Source organism: Amaranthus tricolor, chromosome 11 (genome assembly GCF_026212465.1).
Source record: "Amaranthus tricolor cultivar Red isolate AtriRed21 chromosome 11, ASM2621246v1, whole genome shotgun sequence".
NCBI classification, from domain to species: domain Eukaryota; kingdom Viridiplantae; phylum Streptophyta; class Magnoliopsida; order Caryophyllales; family Amaranthaceae; genus Amaranthus; species Amaranthus tricolor.
The window spans coordinates 23,914,853-23,937,537 of record NC_080057.1 but is presented as its reverse complement, the minus strand read 5'-3'; the positions used below and the strand labels follow the sequence as shown (position 1 = coordinate 23,937,537).

General features: G+C 29.8%; 1 protein-coding gene and 1 long non-coding RNA gene across 2 annotated transcripts; one reads left to right on the top strand and one right to left on the bottom strand.

Moving 5' to 3' along the window:
• Positions 1-8,200: 8,200 nt before the first annotated feature.
• On the bottom strand, positions 8,201-12,856 carry LOC130827338 (heavy metal-associated isoprenylated plant protein 3). The gene is made up of 5 exons (XM_057693019.1): positions 12,704-12,856; positions 12,460-12,595; positions 11,629-11,888; positions 9,910-9,997; positions 8,201-8,888 (listed from the first exon to the last, which is right to left on the bottom strand). The coding sequence occupies exons 1-5, from the start codon at positions 12,710-12,712 to the stop codon at positions 8,332-8,334; spliced, it is 1,050 nt and encodes a 349-aa protein (XP_057549002.1). The 5' UTR covers positions 12,713-12,856; the 3' UTR covers positions 8,201-8,331.
• Positions 12,857-18,684: 5,828 nt separating this feature from the next.
• LOC130826913 (uncharacterized) lies at positions 18,685-22,610 on the top strand. The gene is made up of 3 exons (XR_009047147.1): positions 18,685-18,755; positions 18,889-19,228; positions 21,202-22,610. It is a non-coding gene; the product is annotated as an uncharacterized LOC130826913 (long non-coding RNA).
• Positions 22,611-22,685: the final 75 nt, after the last annotated feature.

The window sequence follows — 22,685 nt, the reverse complement described above, 5'->3', positions numbered from 1 at the left end:
AACTTTTATTTGCCCATCCCAAGTTTTTCTGGGTCTTCTTCGACTCCTCTTACTCTCTACTATAATGTTTTCTACCCTCCTCATAAACGCATCGAAAGTCTTTCTCTGCACATGTCCAAACTAACTCAATCTATTTTGGTGCATTTTTTCAGAAATAGGGGCTACCCTTAGTTTGCCCCTAAACTCTTTGTTTCAAATTCGATCCATCAATGTGTGTCCACACATCCACCTCAGCACATGCATTTCTGTAACCTTCATCTTATGTTCAAAAATTTTTTTACAGGCTAACATTCGATCCTATATTGCAGAGCACGTCTGATTGCTGTCCGGTAGAATTTTTCTTTTAATTTACTTGAGAATTTTCCGCTTAGATAGCACTGCAGTGACTGCTCGCAAAGTTAAAGCATGAATTGCAAAATTATTTTTGAAGGAAAGAGAGAAAGTGCAAAACTAATTGTTTTATCATGTTACTCGAGGTGCACAAAGTTTGTTTCTACTTTCACATTTAAATTAGACCAAATTAAAAAATTATATAACAACTAATTAATTTAATTAATAAATAACTTACCTGTAACGAAGATGAATTCTTCACCTTTACAGCACTTCATGACTATTTTGCTCAATGACCATGGTAATTTACGGAAGAAATAAAAATTCAAACGGAAAATAGCGGGAAATTTGCCGCTCGTTCCGACAAAATGGCGACGGTCTGGTGACGACATTAATTTTTGGGTAAATAAAATAGCGATGAACTAAAGTTCGTCGCTAACGTTTGGTTTGAAACAGACCGGAGAATCTGAAGGGTGCAGACTTTACTGACTAGTTGTAGCGACGTGTCATTTCAATAATGCCACGTGTGAGACATGTTAGGCTGACGTGGTGTGGACCCAACTAAATCATGTTCGGATATTCGTATCTGGTGGCTTTTATTTTTTACTTTTAACATATCAAATTTTGGTGGGTAGGATTGGTCATAGTTGGATATATTAGTATTGGGATAATTCCACGATATTCCTCTAACCCACCCGTTTCCCACATGCCAATTCAATTAGAAGTGTCATTTAGTTTATCAAGTCGATTTCAAATCAGATGTTTCGGGTCAGTTTATAATCGAATTCTGCATTCACATTGACTTTTACATTATTGTAAATCTATTTTAAGACAGGTCAAATTAAGTTCGATTACAAGGTCGAGTGAATATCTGCTAGTTATTGAATTTGTTTTGAATACCTCTAGAATTAACAATTACGATTTCTATGGAATTCGTTCAAATCATCAGATCAATTTTGAATATCGTATTTACATTGGTTTTTATAACTGTAAATATATTTTAAAGTCGTCGGGTCAAAATTAAATTCTATTAGAAGTCAGATTATCTAGTATGTTTTGAATAATTTTAGGATTTTTAAATACTGCAAAATCCAATTGTTTTCAACAACTGAACAAAATATCAAAGATCAATAAAAAAATAATCTCTTTATTATCACTGTGTAATTTAAGTAGGGTATATTCAACCCCTTGAACTTTATTCATGAAGAAGCTAACACTATGTTATAGTGTTGGGTTGATGAAATGATGTACCAAATACAACTTATAGTAGCATCATGTATATGTATGTATATGTATGTGCATGGGTATTATGTATGTGAAGAATGAAGATGGTATGTATGTGCATGGGTTGTTATGAGAATGATATGATGATATTGGCAATACATAAAAGGGGGCCCACGTGTAATAAAAAAAAGTGAATCAAAGTCAGAGGTGAGTCAGCTATGTTGAATACTATCTGTGTCTAACAAATTGGAAGAGGGGGTTGGTCATCGGTCATCTCTCACCATCTTGTATTGCATGCTGAATGCTCACTCCTTTCTTTTATTTATTTTTATTTTATTAAATTAATTTATTGTGATTTTGCCGTCATGCTGATGTTGCTGATTCACTATCCACTTCCCTTCCCACCTCCAATGCGGCACATCTCTTGCCGTTTCGTCTACTTCAATTGTTAAGGAAAATAAGATTTAAACAATTTTTAAATTATGTGACTAATATTGAAAGAGAGACAAAATGTGAATGAAAAATATTTTTAAGTTATGAAAAAAAAATGTAGCAAATTAAATGGAAATAATAAAATTTAAAATGTAGCAAATTAAGGGGATAAATAACAAGTATATTTACTAATATCATATCACTCAATAATTTTTTATGTAATTTAATCGTATAATGCAAACTTAAAGAGACATAAAAAGAAGCATTTTATTTTCTAGCTAAAAAACTCTTATAGTAGTAATATCAAACATTTTCTTTGTTTCAAAATACTTTTATTATTTCTCTTTTTACGCAGTTCAATACACTAATTTGATATTTAATACTTCTAATTATGAAATGTAAAAATTATAAAAATTTGATATTAATATCTTTATATTGAGACGAATCAAGTAAAATTTCACTTTATAATATTTTAGCTTATAGATTAAAAACTAATCACATATAAAGATGATGAATCAATAATGTATTATCTTTATAATGGTGTAAGTAATTTAAAACGGAAAAAATAAATAATAAGAAAAATCTAATAATATGACAAAAACATTCATGTCACAAACTCACAATCCGCTAACTAATTAAATATGCATAATTTTAGAGGATGATCAATGATAATAATGTCAGCATATGTAAACTTGCCTAATGTAGCCGCATGTTTACACATAATGTATTTTGATTTTGAAATTAATTAAGTGTTTTCTTAATTAAATATAAAAATTTTGTAATAAATGAGACGAACTAAATAATTAGGTAGATGAAATTAAAAGATAATTGAATTACAAATTATTGTGAGAGACGATTTCTACAAGAAACGCATTAAATGTACGGGTTAAATAGCCTAATTAATACAAATTAAAAAGAAAATAAGAATTTGGACTTTTTGTTTTGAGGTTGTCTCTTTGAGAGGCGGTAATTTATAAGAGTAGCTATAATTAAATTGCATGGATGAGATTAAAAAAGTAGTAGACGTATCATTATTCAGAAAGAGAAATGATGCTATATAATATGATCAATTAAAATTGCAAACGATGCTAAATGAATAGAACGAAGAGAGTATGAACAGTTTAATATAATAGGAGTAAATTATAATTTAATATATATAGATATAAATAAGTTATATAGTAGTATATTTAATTAGGGCAGCTGAGGATAAGGTGACACCATAGTAGAACAAAAAACGGCAATCATTTATAAAAGAAACGACGTAGGAAATAGGATTTATGGTTTGGACATGGACCCAAGCGTTGTATGAAAAGAAACGGCAATTAATCAAATATAGTAAACGACGTAGGATTATATCAAACCCCTACTGACGTTGTGCCATACAAACTATTGTCGGCACGTTTTATCAAACATTTAATTGGAGAATGATCAGGTACGATCTTTTCTTAGTGACGATAAATATTATAATTTATAGATAATATTTAAATTTAATTCTTATTAATTCTATCTTAATCTTTGCTCTGTAATTCAAGAAAATGTTTAAACCAACATCTTTTCCTAAAAAGATATTTTCCACCCTACTCTCTAAAAGAATATATTGTGCAAAGTTCATGGTTTTAAATCTTTTAGATTTTTGTGGATGAAGGATTAAAATCTTGAAAAACACTAACTAATTTTAGGATGGTTAGCTTTGTTTTTGACGTTGAATATGGGTTTGACTTTATTTGTCGATGTTTATATGTATATCATTATATCAACATTTAAATCGACTTGAAGCGTAACAAATCGAACAAAACGATAATAAATGGTTGGATAAATGAAATGGTCATATAAATGGTGCTCAATGTCAAAGGAAGTTATCATTGACGCGATCTTCTTAGTGCAACAATGTAAATAACAATGTCAAAGTTTTAGTATTAAAAGATTAAGGTCGACTATATGAATTATTGAAAATATAGCATATATAGGGTAATTGACCCTAAAATTATTTTTCTTTTTCACCTTTAAGTTATAATACTATTTGGTCTCACTGTCAATAAACAGCTCAATACCCTTAATTCATCGTATTTTTTTGACCCCCATCTAATATCCTGATGATATTTGATATTCCGTCCCTCTATTTTAAAGTAGTGACTTCGTCCCTCTATTCAAAATTTGTGACTTTGTCCCTGTATTTTAAAGTTTTGAATTCGTCTTTAAAAAGTGATCTATAAATATCCTTAAAAGTCAAAAACCTTCTAAAATTGTATCCTTTGGATTTAATGATAATACATAATCATATGATTATACTAGACTCATAAAATTATATATATGATTAAAACTCTAATTACAATTTACAATCATAATTTAGAGTCTAAGAAACATGAAAAATACGAGTCTATACAAGCATTCGATAATAAGAGTGATCTATGAACATCCTAAAAGCTGGTTAAGTGAGTGAAGTCCTTTGGGAATGTGTATTAGTCAGACTAAATGACTTAATTTCATTAATAGTCCTTAATTTAATTCCTCTAATTTGTCTTTATTATGTATTTATTATAAGATTATTACTCCTAAACTTCTCCCTGACACAAATAGACAACAAAAATTTGGACTCATTTCATGTTTGACGATTAGTTTTATTATTGATTTTTGACTTTTGACTTTTGACTTTTTAGTTGGTCAAATAACTATAAAATATGACTTTTAAGCTAGTTAAAACCTAGCGTTTAAGCCAAAACCCACTAGCTGCTCATAGTAGTTTTTTTTATAATTTTTAGCCTAGTTTTCGTTTATAAACAACCAACAACCATCAATTTATTTTTATAAAACATCTCCTAAACAGTTTGGTTAAATAGTTGGCTTGTGGGCTAATACTTTCAATCGGTCAACTATGATAACATTTCTAGTCTAAGATTACAATTTCAGCCAACAACTCTAACTAATAGTTATATACGAAACAGACCGAGTAATGTTAAAATAAGGAGATATTTGCCAAAAATAGCTTTCCAAAGTTTTGAAGGACAATTTAAAAAGGACAAAATTACTTTTAAAAAAAAAGGACTAATAATTTGAAGTTCAAATAGGACGGTTGTATTATGGGTGGTTTAAACGTTAATTGGTTAGGCATGCAAGAATTAATCAGCAGAAAATAACATTAATTGTAAAATAATGAGAAAGGTAAATGGTTTAAAATGCGGAGAAAGGTAGATGATGAATTAGTCAAATCACCACAACCTAACACTATTAGCATTTAGAACATAGTAGAAACTTCTTATTATTTGTTAATAATACTACTCAGTGCCTCCCTTTTAAGTCATATATTCTATTAATTTTATTATATAGTTGTATAAGACAGTTTGATTGTGAGTATGTCATTTATCTTTTTTTCATTGGACGCTATTAATGGAATTTGATTGATTGACATTTATTTTGGATTTACCATATTTACGAATTTGCATTTTTTAAAAAATTTATACATTAATAGATGCAATAAATTACTATTATTTCAATTTCACTGTTATATATAAATGTATTGTTTAAAAATTATGTTAGGAAATATATATTGTACCGTGTAAAAAATTATATATTGTCTAATAAATTATTGAAATTACTCTATATGATGTACTATTTAATAAAGTATATTACGAAATGTATGATGTACTATGTAGAAAATTATACTACATGATAAATTACATTTATTTCAATTATACTGCAATTTAGGAAATTACTAGAAATTTGCCTTTTTCCAGCAATTATTCTTTAAAACTGAAATGACATAAAATTTATTTAATAGATCATTAAAATCAATTATTTACATTGTTAGACTACCATAATTACAATTTTAAATTTTAAGAAAAATATCAAGAATATTGAATTGAATGTCAATTTGGCAACAAATAAATTAATGCCAAAAAGCAGCCAATTGTAATCAGTCTATATGTAGTCAAACTATCTCAGCTATCAAATATAGTACAATAAAAATCAATTAACTAAAAATATTGTCTAATTTTCAGTAATGCAATTATTCCTTTTTAAAAATGTATTAACATTTTAATGACAAAAATTACAATAGAATAGTCTAAAATTTAATATTTTTATTAGTTTAAAATTTTATTAATATATTAACATATTTAAAAATTCGTGTATTGCACGAGTTTCTATCCTAGTTAGTTATATTTGTACGTGCCTTTTAATTTACACTGCTATTAATCAACGACGTTTTTGAGCATATGCAAGGTGTTCAATGGTATAGAGCCTTTTAATTTAAGGGTCCTCAAATACTGATTGATATTAGTTTAAACTGTATTAATTTAATCTAATTACTTGTTTTTAGACCGCAAACTAATAGAAAACAAAAAATTCGTGTATATTTTTGTTCCACCGGTACTTTCGATCAGTTAGATTAGATTTTTCTTTCTACCATAAAAAAAAGCAATGCAGTCACTTATCGCTTAGCTAACTGGGCGTTTAGTAATCCTTGTAATAAAGTTTGAGTTGATGGCGGTTTAATTTAGAATACTGTTTTGAATATTATTTCTTATTGATTAGGTCACCTATTATTTTAAAAAATTGTCAAGAATTTGATGATATTATTGTAATACTTCAATATAAAGAATTGAAAATGAGAATATATTTAATGCATAGCGGCTCCAATTCCCTCCATGAGCCATTTTGATCCATAAATTACACAGTTTTGATAATACGCATGTTTTTACTTTTCCATATTTCCAATTCACATTCTCTCTGACAAGCAGCATTTATGCTTTCTTAGTGTGATAAGTTAATCTCTCCGTTTCATATTTGTTCTCTTCAACTCCACATAATTAATTTATACTAAGTCTATTGTTATTGTTAACTGTTAATGTTAGTATCAACAGATATTGACTGGTTCAGAGATTTGTTTGATATCTAGTCTTTTTTAATTAGACCACCTTAATGTTTTTTCTTATTATTTTTTTTTGTTTTGTTTTATTTTGTTGTTAGTTTTACTTTTTATTTCATTTATAAGCATTTAATTTATCTTTTCCGTGTAGTTACGTCTCTTTATCTTTTGTGAGTCGGGGGACTCCTTTGGCCTCGCTCTTCTTTATGGGTATGAGTTATCGCCGTCCTTCCCTCTCCAAACCCTGTCCATAGTTGTTCTATAAGCGGAATACACTGAGTAGGATAATGATGATGATAATGATGATGACGACCACCTTAATGACAAATTGACAATGATTGCACAAGTAACAAGAGTTAGTGGAGTCCAAAAAGGTTCTCTGAATGCCTTTTTGACACCCCAGTTAGTATTATTCAGATATAAATACCTAACCAGGCCTTTTTAAGTGCATAGTAACTCTTAAAGGAATTTCATATCAATATCATACAAAAGATTTTTATGTTAGAGCGAACGCCGACGAGAACACTTACGATTAAAGTTAAACTATTACCTAAAACGATGAGAGGCTAAAATTTTCATATCAATATCATAAAAAAGGTTTTAAGTGAGAGCGGTAAAAAAATAACACAATTTTTGGGTATGAACAATTTTATTTTGTTGATAGCCATAATTCTAACTTTAATATAGTGTATAATTTGTGGGCCAAATATTCCATATATACTATCTTTTCATGTTCTTTAAGGATGAGTTGTGGTCATTTTTTGCCCACTATTGAGTAGTTTAGCATATTTGGATACAAATAAATAATTGAATAGTTTAACAATTTAATGTTAGTGGTACAATCTACAAATAAGCTTTTCTTAAAAAAAAAATTCTACGAATAAACTACTTTTGCTAATTTATAATAGGTTACCTCCACCAACGTGTTTAAAATCATTTGATAAAATTAGATAGTTAAACCAACTACTTTAATCAACTATCTGTTATTAACTATTTACCAAACATCCCATAGTAGCAACATGTAAATTTAAATGTTTTGCTTTTATATATTAGTAGTATTGATCCTTAATACTTAATACCAATAAGTCAAAACACAAACTACAAATATGTAGAACTATATAGTAATTCATTTAACATGAACAAGTACAAAAGCAAAACACCTTTTTCTTCATTTCCTTATGAAAATATCCTTTTATACAATCAAAAAATTGCAACATATGCAACATTATACTAATATAATTACCAACCACCAACCTTCATTACAAAGGCATTATTATTATTATTATTATTATTATTATTATTATTATTATTATTATTATTATTATTAATATATTTCTAATAACCAAGTTAGCTATAAACTCTACTATCATTACATATATTATCATTAAAAATATGCCTCACTATATAATTATATATACAAGTTTAATAAGGTTGTAAGAAAGAAGCAATAAACCAAAGAAAATAAGTTCCAAAATCTCCAATCACATAAGAGAGCAAGCATTAGGATTTTCATCACTAAACATTTGAGGGGCTAGAGAATATTCAGGTGCATTCCAATACTCAATAACTTGGTGTTGTTGTTGCTGACCATACCCATAATTATCTACTTGTTGTCTAGGGTCATAAGTATAAGCATAAGCACCATACCCATAACTATAAGGGTTATACTCCATTTTGTTCATTGTCACATTTTCCTTTGGGGCACTACTACTCCCTTCCGCGGCGTCTTTCTTGTCTTTCTTTTCTTCCTTCTTTTCTTCTTTCGGTTTTTCAGATGCTCCACCACCGCCTGCTTTAGGCTTTTCACCGCCTTCCTTAGGCTTTTGGTCGCCTTCCTTGGGCTTTTGGCCGCCTTCTTTAGGTTTTTCTTTTGAGTCACCGCCGCCTTCTTTGGGTTTACCTTCATCTTTCTTAGGAGGAGCAATCTCTACTACTCTCTTTAATTTTACGTTCAAGTATGGTAAGAGGTCTTTCATGTTCATTGTTCCTTTAACTGTGATTAAATCTTTTTGCAAGTCCACGTTTACTTCTTCCACACCTAATAATACACATAAATAAATTAATATCACTTTTTTTTGTCAAATACTAATCGAAAACAATCTAATTATTTGTATAAGGGTAAGGCTACATACATACGACTGATTTAAACCCGCATAGGAAGAAGTATAGACAAGAGCCACATAATAATAGAATTGAATTGATAATATGTTGTTGCAATGAAAAAATCATTTATTAACAATAGCAATAAGCCAATTACAGCTAATCAGCAATACTCCACTGTCCCCATCCAATAAGTTTCACTAGGGGAAGTACTATTGCTCTTCTTTTTCTTAACACTAGAAACTTCCTTTATGTGACTATATGAGAGCCGCGTCAATATATTTGACACTTAAACTGAATGAAGTATCCAACTTTTGTTTGTATACACAATTTCTACCAGATTGACAATGTGACAATGTGACAAATGACATTTTGACACCATGTTCCACATGATATATTGCTATTCCAAATTCTATGCCCTTTATTTATGACGAGAAATTTCAAAACATATTATAAACTAGAGGTTGAAACATAAACGTGTGCAATGACTAATACTCTATATAACTAACACCAGTGGCGGATCTTAAGCTATCATCAGTTAGAGCGGGCCAAAGTTACTCTATTAAAAAAAGGTACTTCTTCATCACAAATTTCAGGGGACCTGGCCCTTTTAGGCCACACTAAAGATCCACCATTGAATCGAACTATACTGTTGAAAAATAACTCACATGTGATCCCATATCGAAAATTTAGAGAGAGGTTGACTAACATATAAGTTTGATGGGCTACTCTTCCTTTTACCAATTGGTTTTAAGATGGAAATTCATCAAGTTTTGGCGTAGCCAATTCTCCCCTTATGTGGGTCGTGTTGTGTACAAGTCCAATAAAAAATTTATTACATACAAGGATAAAATTGCTTACATATAATCGTTTCAGTTTAAATGAGAGCTACCTAATGTAAGGGTAATTAAATGCCATTGTGAAAGCAAATTCCAAATAGGTAAATGAAAAAGACTCACCATCATACTTGCCAACAATCTTCTTAATTTTCTGAGCACATCCTTCACAGTGCACCCTTGTCCTCAATACTACGGTAGCGACCGGAGACTGCATCAACCAATTATTTATTAATAAATTACTCGATTTAGCTTTTCAAATTAATTAATGGGTAATGACGAATAACACACATCAGCAATCACCATTAGTTTACAATTTAAATTATATTATAAATTTTAAAAATAAAAATACATCAGCAACAACTAGTTTTAAATAGTTAAGTGATAGTTTTTAAATAATAAATCCTAAAATGATATCAATTCAAACAAATACATCACTATCATGGCTTGAAAGGATGAGATAATCAAGTGGATAGTACTCATAAAAAGAAAATATGTAACCAAGAACACAATAATATGAATCCTATTTAAAAAAAAAATCCAATATTTGGATTATTATAACATTATAGCTAAACAAACCCAATTATTTCAAGAAATAACTAGAAACGTAACAAACGTTTCATCGACCGTACCTCAATACAGGATCTCCCACCAATAAAAATATGTTACGACAAAAATGTTGGGTGTAATTGGAAATGTATATCTATTTAAATAATGATTTGATAGCATACACAATCATTATTAGCATCTTGGACACACTTCACAAAAACTACCAAACTAATAAATTAGTAAAATTTATAATATTAATGAATTAATTTGATTTGGTTGAAAAGACATTCTTTAGGGAATAATTACTTCAATGAATTTGGACCTTCTGTTAGAATGTTATTGTCTAAGAAAAACCAACAATAAAATGGTTAATAGTTTACCACACTACTGGTTTGATACAAAACTAGAGTATCGGATCTTGTATTAGTTGATGCATTATTTTCTCTAAGAATTTTTATTTGATTCTCGCTACCTTCTTCTCTAAGCCCTCTCATTCCTTCTTTGTCTACCATTATTAAAAAGAATTTATTATTACCCAAAGCAGTTTGAAAGGTGAAAATGAAAATTGCGAAGCTTTTGAGCAGATTAGAGCTGAAATCCATGGGTTAAAATGAAATATTTATCAATTCCTTGTTTGGGATAAGATAAACTTGTTAGATAAAATTGTGTACAAAATTTGGTAGCTTAGCTATGAAAATTTTCATTGGAATTTTAGAGAAAATATATGGAAGAAAACAAAAAAGTCAGTGGCTTTTGCACATCTAATTCACAATTCACACTAATGTCCTCCTCTTACTAAGACATAAAAAACATGATACTTTGATGACTAAGTCTCATTCTCCTTCCCATTCAACAAATAGTATGAGACTTTAAAATTCCCTCTAAACAAACATTTCATTACGACTTACAATTATAACATTTAATACCAACAATTTGAAAACAAAAAACTTAGGTAGGAGTTACCAAATAAAAATCAAATTCAAAATCATTAGAATAACGAATTAACCTACAACCCAAAACTCAAAACTCCCTAATTCAATTTTCACCGCCGATAAATATGATAAACTCTCATCCCCACTTGGTCGCAAGAGACTTTCTAGCCTTTCTTTCGATAAATAAATAAATAAATAGATATCGAAATCATGAAATATAATAATAATTATTGCTTATTCCATGATCATGAACATCTTTATTGCTCTTTGCGTAAAATATAAACTGAATTAAACAAACAAGTAAACATAAAGAAAAGAAGAAGTCAAAAAAAAAGCAAAAATATTTTTAGAAAAGGTATACCTTCTTAGGCTTCTCTTTTTCCTTCTTATCCTCTGACTTCTTATTATCACCAGATTTAGGTTTAGCCTCTGACTTCTTCTCATCAGACTTTTTTTCACCACCGCCGCCTTCTTTGTTAGAGGGCTTGTATGGTTGAAGGGATACTAATTCTACCTTCTTCTTAGTTTTCTCCTCTACTTTCTCCTGTATCTTTACTGCATCCACGTTTCCTACAACCGTCAATTTTCCATTCGCACAATCTGTCTTCACATTTTCCACTCCTACAATTTTACACGCAACAATTAATCTTAGCCGAACGCAACATAATTACATTTTAAAGAAGAGATAATTGGAAAAAAATTGTGATTCAAGAGCTTGAAAATTTGATGTAGAAAGTAAATTCAAATGAGAATTATTAGTTCTTTGGAAGTTACCCCTCTATCAAATTCCTTGAAAATAATTTTATTTGTTTGGTTGAATAGTAGAATTTGGAATTGATTTTCTATAATTCTTGGTAAATTTCCTTTTCTTATGCGCGTGAGCCTAACAATTATACACATTTTGTAATTACTGTAAAGCGTAAATTCTATGGAAATCAGACGGCTGCCAAAAACGCATAAGAATTCAATCGGAAAAATTCAAAGTTGTAACAGTAGAAAATAGAACGAGCCAGGTAATTCGGAAAGTAAAAACTGAATAGAGAACAAATAACAGATATTAATTTACATTAAATTCAAATAAATATTGATTAATGCAAAATTAATCAAGAGTAAAAACAAAAAAAAAAAAAAAAAAAAGAATTAGAATTTGGGAAAAAATTGAAAATGAGAATGACTTTAGGTTAAAAATTACCATCAAAATTTTTTATTGATCGTCTGACTTTTTTGGCGCAACCTTCACAATGCATATCAAACTTGAAAACGACGGTGGTCGCACCACCATCGGCCTTACTTTGCCCCTCATTTTGCTTCTTATCGCCATCTTTTTTCTGTAATTTAACCAAACACAGAAAAATATTCAGAAAATCAACATTAATTGATGAAAAAATTTAAGAAAAATTGGATGATCAAAGAGACAAGAGAATGAAGAAACTGACCTCACCCATTAGAGATGACTGGTAAAATTAGTAGGAGAAGATAATTTAGTTATATGCGTGGGAGGAAGAATGAAGAAGAAAAGGGTAAATAGAAGAAGTTTTATGAGATCCGAAGTGAAGGAATTTGTTTGTTGGGGGTTATATAGAGGCGCGATTGAATGAAGTGGAAAGTGTTTTATTCTATTTTATTATGTAAATTTATTTAGGGATCAGTTTTATCGTGAGATGGACTTTATATAGGTTAAATAGGCTAATAATACAAAGTATTAGCATATGAATTTGTGTAATTCATCAAGTTTTGTATAAAATCGTTTTATTATAAGATGAACTTATAAAAATAAGACAAATAGAGAGAATAGGAAGAAATATTTAGTAATAAGAAAATACAAAAATTGAAAAAGTGATAGAATTAAAAATAAAAATAAAATAAATTTATTAAAATAAACAAAAATAAAAAATAGGAGTAACATAAATTAGATAGTGTATGCCCCTTTTTTGATTTATTTTATCTTTAAATTTTGATTTGAATGTGTGGGGTCAGTTACTTCATGGCTCATCTTGTGCCTTTATTTGACCTTTTAACAATTTTTGTTTGGTTTCCTTCCTTGTGTAGAGGGGATGGTCTAGGGATGACAATTGCGTTTGAATTTGACTAGTTAAATTTGACTTTAGAAAAATAATTTGATTTTTGTTTGAGGAAAAAATTTTAACTTGAATTGATAAGAGTAGAAACTCTTGAAGAAATTGTTAGCTTTTAGTTGGTTTAATTGTTTGTAATTCTTTTTATTAGCTAGGATTATGAATTGGAATTTACTTTAATATATATTTTAAAGGGATTATAATTGTAGTTTCTACCAGTATCAATAAAAAAATACATAATATTTTTCCCAAGACTATTTGGACAAATTGTTGCTTATTTGAGTTATAATTTAGACATATCATAGCATACTCGGGCTATAAAGTTAGAATAGGAGAACTATTTTTCTATGCTAAGTAAAATTTAAAATGACATTATTGTTGTAATTTGCAAATTGTAATCAAGTAGAATTTGGAGATATTATAGTTTATTCGGAGTTATTAAGTTGAATTGTTGAAATCATTTGATTTTTATCCATATAATAAATCCTACTAAATTTGCGCTATATATATTTGGTGGAATATAAAAATTTTTTTAAAAAAAGTAGGTAAATAGATATTTTATGGTGAGGTGGAAAAAATATGTGGATAAAATTAACATGTAAGTTAAATATGTGAATGAACATTAAAGAATGAGTGTTAAATATAATAAAAAAATAAAAATGAGGTAAATTTGATGGAATATGCTAAAAAGAAAGTGTGACAAATTTCGTGGGATAGACAGAGACTATTGCTAGCTAATACCTAGGGGTGTTCACCAGTCCAAACCCAGACCGAATCGGCCGGAACCCGTTGGATCGGAAGATCGGAATTTTGAATATTTTAAGACCAGGCATCGGACCGGTTTCGATCTAACCTGGTTTCCTCCCAGTCCGGTTCGGGTTGAGACCGGTTAGACCGGAAGTAATTTTTTATACCAAAAATAAATTAAAATATAGAAGATTTTAAAATAATTTAGCAAATTAATTATTATAAAATTAAGATATTTGAGTTAAAAAATTATTTTTCCTTAGAAATTATAAATATAAAGCCCTTTAAATAAATATATACATAAAAATCGTAAATATTATTCCTCTTTAACATTACTTTTATATATTTTTCCGGGTTTAGACCGGATCGAACCGGAAACCCGGAATGAAGAATAATTAAGACACGGTGCCCGAACCGGTTGCATCTAATCCGGTCCGGTTTAGGTCCGCTCTTAACCGGTTCTGGTCCGGACCACCGATTCGGTCTCATTTTGCACACCCCTAAATACTACCTTCCATTATACTTGCTAATAGCTATGAATAGTGACATTTTCTTACACATCACAATCGGATACGAGTATTTTCAAAAGGAAGGAAGGAGTACTACAATAAGAGTACAGGACTATAGGATTATTTTGTGTCATTTTTCACAAGTTACAATGGGAGAACAGATAAAATCAATATGGCTGCTTTCTCCATTGTAAGAAACATGAAATTGGATGTAGACAAATTTATGTTTGGTGTGTAAGTACAAGTTCAACTAATCTTAGTCACACTTTTTATACTCCAAATTATATTATTAATTTTTTTAGTAAAGGCTACTCTTTACAAATTTTGGTTGATCCATCTATACTATACACTAGGTTATACATAAATTATACTCCTCTCTATTTGCTTTACTTGTCTTATTTGGTTTTTCAACACTATTCATCAAACACTCTTATTATGTAATTTATTCTTAATCTATAAGTTACAACATTGTCATGTGGGATCTTGTTTAATTCGTTTTGTTGTAAATCTTATTCATATCAACTTTTTATAATTTTTACTCAAGCACAATTAGAGAATAAGAAAACGTGCATTGGCAAATGAGCCAAAATCAAATGGAACAAGTACAGAGAATAAGAAAGGGTAGTAAATTATCATCATTAACTCAATATTCTGCTCGAAAATATGGTTTAAGTAAGAAAAAATAACAGATAATATATATATATATATATATAACGTCGTTTTTCGAGCAAATTTTTTTAAAAAAAATCAATTTTTATTCACATAATAATGTTTGTTAAGAGCATCAAATTTGGTGGTTGACAAAATTATTATATTTCACTTTTTATGATTTTTTTTATGCTTTATGGTTGAAAAAACAATCAACATTTTACTATGATCAAACAAAACTATCAATATCTACCTTTTTTTGTCACTATTTACTATGACTCACCTTTATTTTATTTTTTTGTATTTATATATTGTGTGTCGACTTATAGATAAAAAATTATGAATTTTGGTGCATTTATTTTATTATTTTATTTGAATAATTCACCATTAGACTTAAATTTTTTTTACATAAGGGACCCACTCTCATAGTCATTCGTGTTTTTTTTGGAAACAATGATTTTTTCGGCTATGAGTTGGTTTTTTAATCAAAGTATAAGTTTTTACTTTTGATGGTTAAAAAAATTACCACTTTAAAGATAAGGATAATAAACTTCATTTAAATATTATTTTACAGAGTAATGTCAAATTGGAGTAATTCATGGGTGGAGAAAAACCAAATTTTTCAAAGTGAATGATAAATATGATAAAGTTACTTTTATGAGGTGTTATTCCTCGGTGAGACAACCTTAAAATAAGGTTCTTATATATTAATAATTATATTAGTTTAGTGATTTAACCCATGTATAAAAACGTCTCACAATAAGTCTATCTCACATAAAATTTGCGAACATGCTATTTCATTGCCATAGGAATACACCATCTTTTTAAAAGAAAAATGCAAATTCTTGTATAACAAAACAATTTTGTTGTGAAACACATCCTTTTATATATACGCAAAACAGTTCAATTAATAAAAGCTCTATATTTAATGTCCTTTATTAGAAGAATAGATAAAGGAAAATAAAAATAAAAGAAACAAGTTTGAAAAAGAAAAATATGTGGCAAGACTTGATATTCAACCTAAGAAAAAAGAAGGTAAAAAACCATTGTACAAGTTTGACATAAAGGTAGTAGGAGGAGTAATTTATTAATGGCGGCTAATCGATAAAGATTAGGTTTGCACCTTAAGAATATTCATAAATCATATAATTAGTCGTACATGTAAAATAAATAAAGAAGAAAATTAATCATCATGATGTGGTCCACAATGCAGGGTCATTTGGTAGTTTTAAGGTTCAATCGCTTAGGGCCGAGCTCATATAAGAGCCAAATTGAGTTAATCCATATAATTAAAAATTAGTATTTGTATAAATGATTTTTAGCATGGATCGAACTTACACATTAGGTTTTTCAGTTAAATACATTACTACTGAACTATATAGTTGAAAAAATATAACCAAAACAGCATGCTACAATATCAAAGTAAAAATACATCATAATTTTTTAGAACACGTTAATATTTTACATATTTTCGCAACTAACGCATGTAATAATTAAACTAAAGTAAAAATAATATATGAAATTAAAATTTGATGACCTTTAATTTAACCGGGTTGTATGTTGTTGGACAATTTGCGTATGTTTAAAGTCTGTTGATGATTGATGTAACATGTATGTATGTCCATGTATGATGTGATGCACATATGAAATATGGAGAAGGTAAGAGGATGTTCATCATATGACAATGCCGTCGAGTTGGACCCTTGAATACTTTAATTATTAAGGATTTGGTGTATGACATTCCTGGAAGGACACATCACTTTTGGGCCCTTTATTGACCCGTTTTTAGGGCTATGTGGGAGTGGGACCCGCCATTCATGCGGATTGCGATGTCATGATTCATGAAACTGCTCGTATTATATTTTGTAAAAAAATTATTTTCCAAAAAAAAATACTAATAAATTCTGTAAATGTGTATTTTGATAATAATGTTGTTTTAGGCTTGTAGAAGTACTATAATAATGCATTCATGACCGCATTCTCCTTTATGCAGGAATCTATCAGTTTGAGAATTAATCTTGAGACGGAAATTTTTTGATCGCATTTTTCTTTATGGAAATGGGTTGCCGCAATTTTTCCCTCCCCAGACCCTGACCATAGTATCCAATAAGGGGAAAACACTAGGTATGATGATGATAATAATGATTCATAAAAGAAAAAAAACAAACAAGTCTTGTATGAGTGTCTCAATGTAAGACATACTCATTTAAGCAACTCATTAGTAAAAAACACAAAAAAGCAATAAAATCTGCATTGTCACTTGTTATTTTTTTAAAATAGTTTTGCTGATCTAATTGAAGTTGTCTCACGATAAGACGGTCTCAATAAAATATTAGTGAAAAAAGGAATTGAAGTTAAAATGAAAATTAGTATAAATTGATGTTTGAGTGGTTTGAAGTTTAGAGCATGCAATTTATTTCTTATGCTGTTAGGAGTTTGAATCTTTGCTCTAACTCTTCAACTTTTTTACACTTTTGAGTATCGTAGTCTTCCCTCTATTCTCCTTTCAAGTTCCTTCAATGGTTTTGTTTTCATTTGACTATTTAATTACTCCATGACACTATTCATTTACTCATTAACTAATTTCAATCTTAATTCATAAATTAAAGCATCATTATATGAGATATTTTTTAATTTATTTTAATGTAAAATTATTAATATAAATTTTTTATAATATCAAATTATGTAGAATTAAATACTTCAATCCCATAACAAAGAAATCCTAACACCGTCACTAGCAATACTTATCCCATAACATATTCCTTGATATATAAGGATTTGTATAGAAAATAATTTACCTTAAAATTAAATGTTTATGAACGTTAAAGCATTATTGTATGTCAATTGTACTGGTTGGATTCGACCTTTAGTATAAACTCACTAAAAATTGGGTCGATATCATTTATTTAGCAAGTAGGTGCTCTATAGAAGTAGATAATCAGACTTGAAAAAAGTTAAAAGCTCTAAAACAACCCATAAAAACTCAACAATATCTCTCGGTCTTAAACCATTAGGTTTCTCGACCCTAAAGAATTTCTTATAATTACCTTTTTTAGACCTTAAGAAAACTTATTTTTTCGCGTAAAAATAAAAAAACAACTTTAAAATATTTTATTTCTAGCTACCATTAACATAATTTAAAATTTCCGTATTAAAAAGGTATGTCAACAACATAATACTCTTTACACCTTGATAACTTGACACCTTAATACTAGAAATAATGTTATATGGATTCATTGTGTTGACTCTCCCTATTTTGATGGGATTTTCTTTTGCCCTTTTGGTTGTTATCTATTTACCTTTTAAAGTTATAAGGTTTTACCGATAATAAGAAAATATAAATTACGAACAAAATAGAAAAACTTATTAAAATTGTTGATAAATTTTTGTATAAAACTGTCATATGATAAATGATTTTTTTTTATTGACAAAGTGGTAGTTTTAACTTTTAATATCTTGAGTGTCTTTTCCGATGACCTTCAACTCGAGGTTTGCTTGGGTAAATAATGGTAATTTACGAATTTGATAAATTAGCTCGGAAAGTATTTATTGATTTATGATTTTAATGATTTTTTTTTTGTTTTGATTGTTTTATTAGGTTTTTTTATTTTTATTTTTATGGTGATTTATCATGATTCACAGATTTTGTACTTCAACTCCAGAGATTTCATAGGCAACAAAATCATAATTCACAATTCCTGATCCTGCAGAAGTAATTTGTACTTGTTACAGTCTTACAATGGCGGAAAATGCCCGTATGGGAAGTGTAAAGAAGAGATGATACTCCCTCAAAACTTATCGCCATTTCATATTTCTTGTTAATGGCGACGATTCGATGTATAGCCAGTTTTAGAAAGCCGATGTAAACAGTAAATCCATTTTCTCTTGTCGAAGACTTACGGGGTACTGTATTCATTCACTGTCGCTGTTAGTGACGACTGACGACTGACGACCACTTTGAGACCAAAAGCCACATAAATCGGTTCGTATTTGTTACTTTCTTATTTTCGATGTTTGTTATTGCTTTCTAATTTTTATGCTCTTTGATTACTGCATGAAAATGGTGGAGCATTTGTGTTTTTGAATTTTTAGGTTTGTTATTAGAATTAGGATTCAGAATTTTCAAGTTGTAGAGGTTTAAAATTTAGGTGAAGTTTGAGGGTGTGGGGATTTAAGGGTTTTAACACTTACATGTTTGAATCCCAACTTAATTGATAACGATGGATCTCTGCCTAACATTCCAAGTCTCCAAGTGGGTCAAATATACGCTGTCTATGCATCAACGCGAACACAACAATGGGAAAATTGTATTAGAGCACTAATATTTGAGTCTTTGGGCCTTTGAAGAGATCATTGTTGGAAGATAGGGTAATTGAAATGCGTATGCTAGTATTCTTATGTGATCATACCTTAAAGGTGAGATTCGAAATCAAAAGATCCACATGTTTTCTTGAATAAATAAGAAAATAGTTTTTGTTGGCTTAATCATGTGTTCACAAGATCGAGAACTGCACCAATTAGAAAAGTAGAAGATATAAAATTTTAGGAGATTGGAAGAGGAGGTAGGCCGAATTGACTTTGATGATAAGAGTGAAAAATGAGATTTGGGATTTGGAAGAGTATATGACAATAGATATGAAAGGGGGGTGACTTGAGATTATTGTTTTTCGTCATGGTAATTACAAGAGATGTTTTTGAAGAACAATATTGGACCTTCAATAGTTAGTGCAACAACTTGTTCCAAACCCTAAGATTGTTTTGATGGTAAAGAACCTTCCATGATCTGGCACAACGTTAAATAAGTATGGATGGATTAGCATGGGATTGATCCTTGGTAATCAAGGCAAGTAGTATAATGGGACATGTGTGAAGATTCTTTGGAAGCAAGGGGAGCCATATGAATATGTTGACGAGCGAGCATTACACTCAGCACACATTTGGACCAGTCTGCTCGTTGAGTCTTGCTGCCTACACTTTGTGTTCTGTTGCATTGTTGTCTACATACGTCCCAGCCCTTTGATTTCAACCTGTCTTGGACACTTTAGACTACCAGTTCCACTTCTGTTAGCCCTCTCTAACAAGATAAGGATGAATGGAGGAGAATAGTATGTATATATAATTATAAACTGTGGTTTTATCTAACCCATAATTGTGATTAGAAGGGTTAACGCCATTTGCAGATCATACCTCAGGTTTGGTGTTGTCGTGTTGAATATTATTCTAAACTTGGGCTTGTTCACTGATTCAAGGTGTCTTGGCCTCAGAACATAGAATATAATTGTTGTGGGATAAAAATTGATGTTTGGATGAGTAATAAGTCCGATTCCTTGTGGATCAGGTAGATTCATGTTGGGTACTTAAATGGGACAGATTGTTGATCCTTCTGACCAACGGTAGTTGCAAGTTGAGTATTGAGACACCTCTGCAATGTGAAGAATTGGATGGCTGCAGATTACAACATGAGCAACTGAACCTCTTATTCTATTACTAGTGGATATAAAGCCTTAAATGCTGATAGTGATAGTCCTTTAGTTGCTTGGTCTCCGTCTGATTGTCTGAAACAAAATCGCTACGTCTAAGTTTAGGTTGATTGCTTGACTGGAAGCTAATGAACGGTATAGAACCAGAGATTGGTTGGCTTCCATGGGCATAATTGATGACAATGTCTACTCGCTTTGTCCGGATCATGAAGAATCTCACAATCATCTCTTTTTTGATTGTCATTTCAGTGCTGCTTGACTGTCTATGCTTATTAATTGGTTAATTGGTTAATTGGTTAATTGGTTGAAGGTCCTTCCATTGTCTTATGCAAAGAAGAGAGTGATGTTTGCTACCTTTGGATAAACAGAAAAAATGTGCTTTGAAACGCTATGTTCTTTTCCCTTGTATTTATTGTCAATTTGATTATGTTTTTGTTCAAGCTAGAATTATTTGGTTCTTTTTTTTTTTTTTCAGATTACAGTGTAGGCTGAGGGAAGAGGAGGGGCAAACTGAGTAGCGAATCTAGGACCTTGTCTAAGCAAGCAGTGCCAGTACTTGATTCAACTGAGACGAGACCGAATTCTCGAATTATTTGGTTTCTTAAAAGCAAGTAAGGTGGTAGAGGATTATGGGTTGAGAGTTTTTTTAGAGGCTCCTGTTTTTGAGCTCATTTGTTGGCTGTTTAGCCTTTTCCTGCAATGATTTTTTTAAAAAAATAGTTTTTTGAGTTTATTACCACTCTCAATAAAGATGAAGAGAATGCCTTTTAGAGTCCAGTGTATATGAACTACTGGGGAGGTTTGACTTGCTTTTTCGAATGTTTCACCGTATCTTCCTGCAAGGTAGCAAAGGAGGGCTGGAGAGGGATCCACCAGGGGTCTTCCTCTGATGATTAAGTCGGTAAGGGTTTTGAGATGATTGCTGATAAAGCTTATAAAGAATTAGAGCTATTTTTGTACGAGAGAATAATGCTTGAGTTTCAGTGTAAAAGTTACGTTACCCTTGGTGATGTATGACACTATATGTTTATAGTGGTGGGCCTTAGGAGAGGTTTCCAAAACCCTAATGGCAGTTTAGGCTTTTACCTTAAATGAAATCTTTTTCGGGATCAGTGAAAAGAGAAATAGAATATTTTGTAAGCTTATGTGGCGTTTGGTGATTTGCTAATCCTTACACCATGGTCTCCACTCTCTGTCTTTTAGTTAGGTGTGGTGTCTTGCCTTGATGATTGTCATTAAAAAATTTCTATAAAACTTTTATAAATTTTAAATTTTCTTAAAAAATTGATCAATATAGTTTTAAAACTTTAACTATTAAATATTGACTTAAAACACAAAAATAAAGCTCACAAATAAAAAGTGATAATGTAGAACTGCAAATATACGTAAATTTAAAAAGGACAAAACTGTCACATTTGACGTCTTTTAAGGAACGAGCACTTTTTGAATCACGAGTCAAAATTCATGAATTATGACCCACTAATTTTCGATCAGTTAAACAATAATATGAGAACAAATTTTTTTTTGCCATCATTTTAGACTTAAAAAATATTTCAACATTATTTGGGAAAAATTACTCTTAGCAACAATCTCTCCACCAAAACATGTGAATATCTTTTTTTTTTATTATTATTTTCACTAAGACTTTATTATACAACAGCTAGTACGAAGTACTTGGTTAAACTTGAAACTATCCTTATCAAAAACAGCTCATTCAAGACTAAGCAAGAAATTAGATAACTCATATCTATCTATTGGGAGCAAAAGGGAAGTAGACCCAATCAACCATATATCTTCACTAGTTGCCATTCCCCATTTTATCTCACACAACTCATAATTTTAACTATTAATAATTTTAAAATAAATAATAATAATTAAATAAAATATATAGAGTCCATAACATTTTTTATTGAATACATATTCAACATTTTTTTCTTACAATTTTTCTTAAACAAATTC

Bases quoted from the DNA above. Each gene is read 5' to 3' on its own strand.
- LOC130827338 (XM_057693019.1), bottom strand. The intron at 11,889-12,459 runs GTAATTTTTAAC...GTAAAATTGTAG, and splicing joins ATCAATAAAAAATTTTGATG to GAGTGGAAAATGTGAAGACA. The intron at 9,998-11,628 runs GTATACCTTTTC...TGGTTGATGCAG, and splicing joins AAAAAGAGAAGCCTAAGAAG to TCTCCGGTCGCTACCGTAGT.